This window comes from Trichosurus vulpecula, chromosome 5 (assembly GCF_011100635.1).
Source record: "Trichosurus vulpecula isolate mTriVul1 chromosome 5, mTriVul1.pri, whole genome shotgun sequence".
In the NCBI taxonomy this organism is placed as follows: domain Eukaryota; kingdom Metazoa; phylum Chordata; class Mammalia; order Diprotodontia; family Phalangeridae; genus Trichosurus; species Trichosurus vulpecula.
Genome location: NC_050577.1, coordinates 32,562,971 through 32,565,575, shown reverse-complemented (window position 1 = coordinate 32,565,575; position 2,605 = coordinate 32,562,971). Strand labels below are relative to the sequence as shown.

General features: G+C 36.5%; 1 protein-coding gene across 1 annotated transcript; it reads left to right on the top strand.

Annotated features, from left to right (window-relative positions):
* Positions 1 to 1,916: 1,916 nt before the first annotated feature.
* On the top strand, positions 1,917 to 2,328 carry LOC118852161 (trafficking protein particle complex subunit 2-like). Its single transcript, XM_036761826.1, has one exon. The coding sequence runs from the start codon at positions 1,917 to 1,919 to the stop codon at positions 2,280 to 2,282; it is 366 nt and encodes a 121-aa protein (XP_036617721.1). The 3' UTR covers positions 2,283 to 2,328.
* Positions 2,329 to 2,605: the final 277 nt, after the last annotated feature.

Genomic DNA, 2,605 nt, shown 5'->3' with positions numbered 1-2,605 from the left:
CTCCCAACCTGGAACCTCCCTGGGCTCTGATAGGTGAGCTTTTGCCTTATCTTACCCTGACTTACTCTCTAGTTCACTTTGCAGCCATCTCCAAACTATTCCTCCATGACCCACCATTTGGACGGAAGCCCTAGGGCAGCCACCTTTATTCTCCTGTCTTTACTATGCCATACCTTGATGCAGGCGCCTTTTCCCCACTCCCGTTTCCAGCTTTCATACATGTGTTGTCTCCCCCATTAGAATGTAAGCTCCTTAAGGGCAGGTACTATCTTGCTTGCTTGGATTTCCAGTGCTTCCTTAGTGCCTAGAATATAGTAAGTACTTAAGGAATATTCTATCCATCCATCCATCCATCTATCCATCTATCTATTTATCTATCTATTTATCTATCTATGTATCTATCTATCTAAAATTTGGAACTATGGCTAAATAGTATGATACCTCTTTTGATGTCACCTTCTGTGTATGGTCAGTACCATAGTCTAATCCCCAGCCCAAATCTGGGCTGAACATAGATAGAGAATAAATGGTAGAAGGTTTGTCAAACATAATTGGTTTAAGAAACAGAAACAAGGCTGATTCTATACATAGGGAAGGAGGTAGAGTTTGTCTTCAGCTCCCTTCCACTCATACCCATCTCTCCCTCCCTTCCTAAACACTTTCCATTATCTTTATGATGTTCCTGCCTATCCGGGGAAACTCACTATAATGCCTATAACTCCTGGGCATCACCCTTTAAAAGCAAATAATAGATTTAAAGTTGAAAAGAAATTTTCAGTGTCATTTCCCATTTTCATCATGCATTGGTTATCCCCTATCCTTATAATGCACCCTCTCCTTCTTGCTTTTAAAATGTATTGTCCCCTCCAAGAATCAGCATAAGCACCATCTTCTACGAAGCCTTTCATGATACCCTTCACCCAGCTCCCAGTGCTCGCCCACCCAAAATTACTTCATCTTTATTTCATGTATATCTGTTTGATAGGCAGTTTGGAGTAATGGTTAGAGAGCAGTGCTTGGAAGCAAGAAGACTAAAGTTCCAATCTCACTTCTAACATATAACTGGTTTGTGACTCTGGGCAAGATACTTAATCTATCAGTGTCCCAGGCAACTCTCCAAGACTCTTAAGTTGACAAGAAAGTAATAGTACGTTGATGAAAAAAGTTCTCTATATCAATGAAATAAAAGATTCAATAAAAATATTCTTTATATACTTAGATATATGTTTATATATGGTGTTTATACGGATAAAATACAAGTTCTTCCAGGGCAGGAACTGTTTCATTTTGTCTTTGTGTTTCCAATACCTAACAGAATGCCTGGCACATAGTAGGTGCTTAATAAATGCTTGTTGTACAATATAAAATAAATCACATAAATCATCAGCATTTCTATATATTGCCAAAAGTCCAGTAGGAAGAGATAGAATGAGAAATTATATTTAAAATAACTGCAGACAACATAAAACATTTGAGAGTCTACCTGCCAAGACAAACCCAAAAACTATATTAACATAATTACAAAATGTTTTTTATACAAATAAAGACACATCTAAACAATTGGAGAAATATTGATTGTCCATGGGTAGGCTGAGCCAATATGATAAAAAAGACAATTCTACATAAATTAAATTGCTTATTCAGGGGCATGTCAATCAAACTAAATTGTTTTAAAGAACTAGAAAAAATGATAAAATTCATTTGGAAAAATAAAAGGTTTTCAATGGGAATCAATTTTTAAAAACGAAGGAAGGTGGTTTAGCAGTACCAGACCTAAAACTGTATGACAAAGTAGTAATCATCAAAACAATATGGTACTGACTAAGAAATAGGGTAGTAGATCTGAGTAAGGAGGGTGGCTGGTGGGGTCGATGCAGGTGCCACATCCTGCCCACAGGATCTGTACATTGGAGACAATGTCTGGAAGTTTCTACTTCGTCATTGTAGGCCATCATGATAATTCAGTTTTTGAAATGGAATTCTTACCAGCTAGAAAAGTGGAATCTAAGGATGATCATGATCATCTGAACCAGTCCATAGCTCATGCAGCCCTTGACCTAGTAGATGAAAATACGTGGCTGTCTAACAATATGTACCTGAAAACTGTGGACAAATTCAACGATTGGTTTGTTTCTGCTTGTGTTACTGCAGGCCACATGAGATTTATTATGCTTCATGACATAAGAAAAGAAGATGGAATAAAGAACTTCTTTAGGGATGTCTATGATTTATATATAAAGTTTGCAATGAATCCATTTTATGAACCAAATTCACCCATTTGATCAAGTGCATCTGACAGAAAAGTTCAATTTCTTGGGAAGAAACACCTCCTAAGCTGAATACAGAAAACTTCTTAAATACGTAATGTCATAGTATGCATTGTAAGTAAAAGCCAATATGTTAGAGGTGAGATTTGAACTTTAGTCTTCCTGCTTCCAAGCACTGCTTCTCTGACCATTACTCCAGGACTATTGTGTCTAGTCTTGGCTTCCTAAGTTTTTGTAAATTAATCTCCTTTCTAATTAGACCTTTTGTCGTCACTTTTTTAATTTAATTTATTTAATATATTTAGTTTTCAGCATTGATTTTCACAAGAGTTTGAATT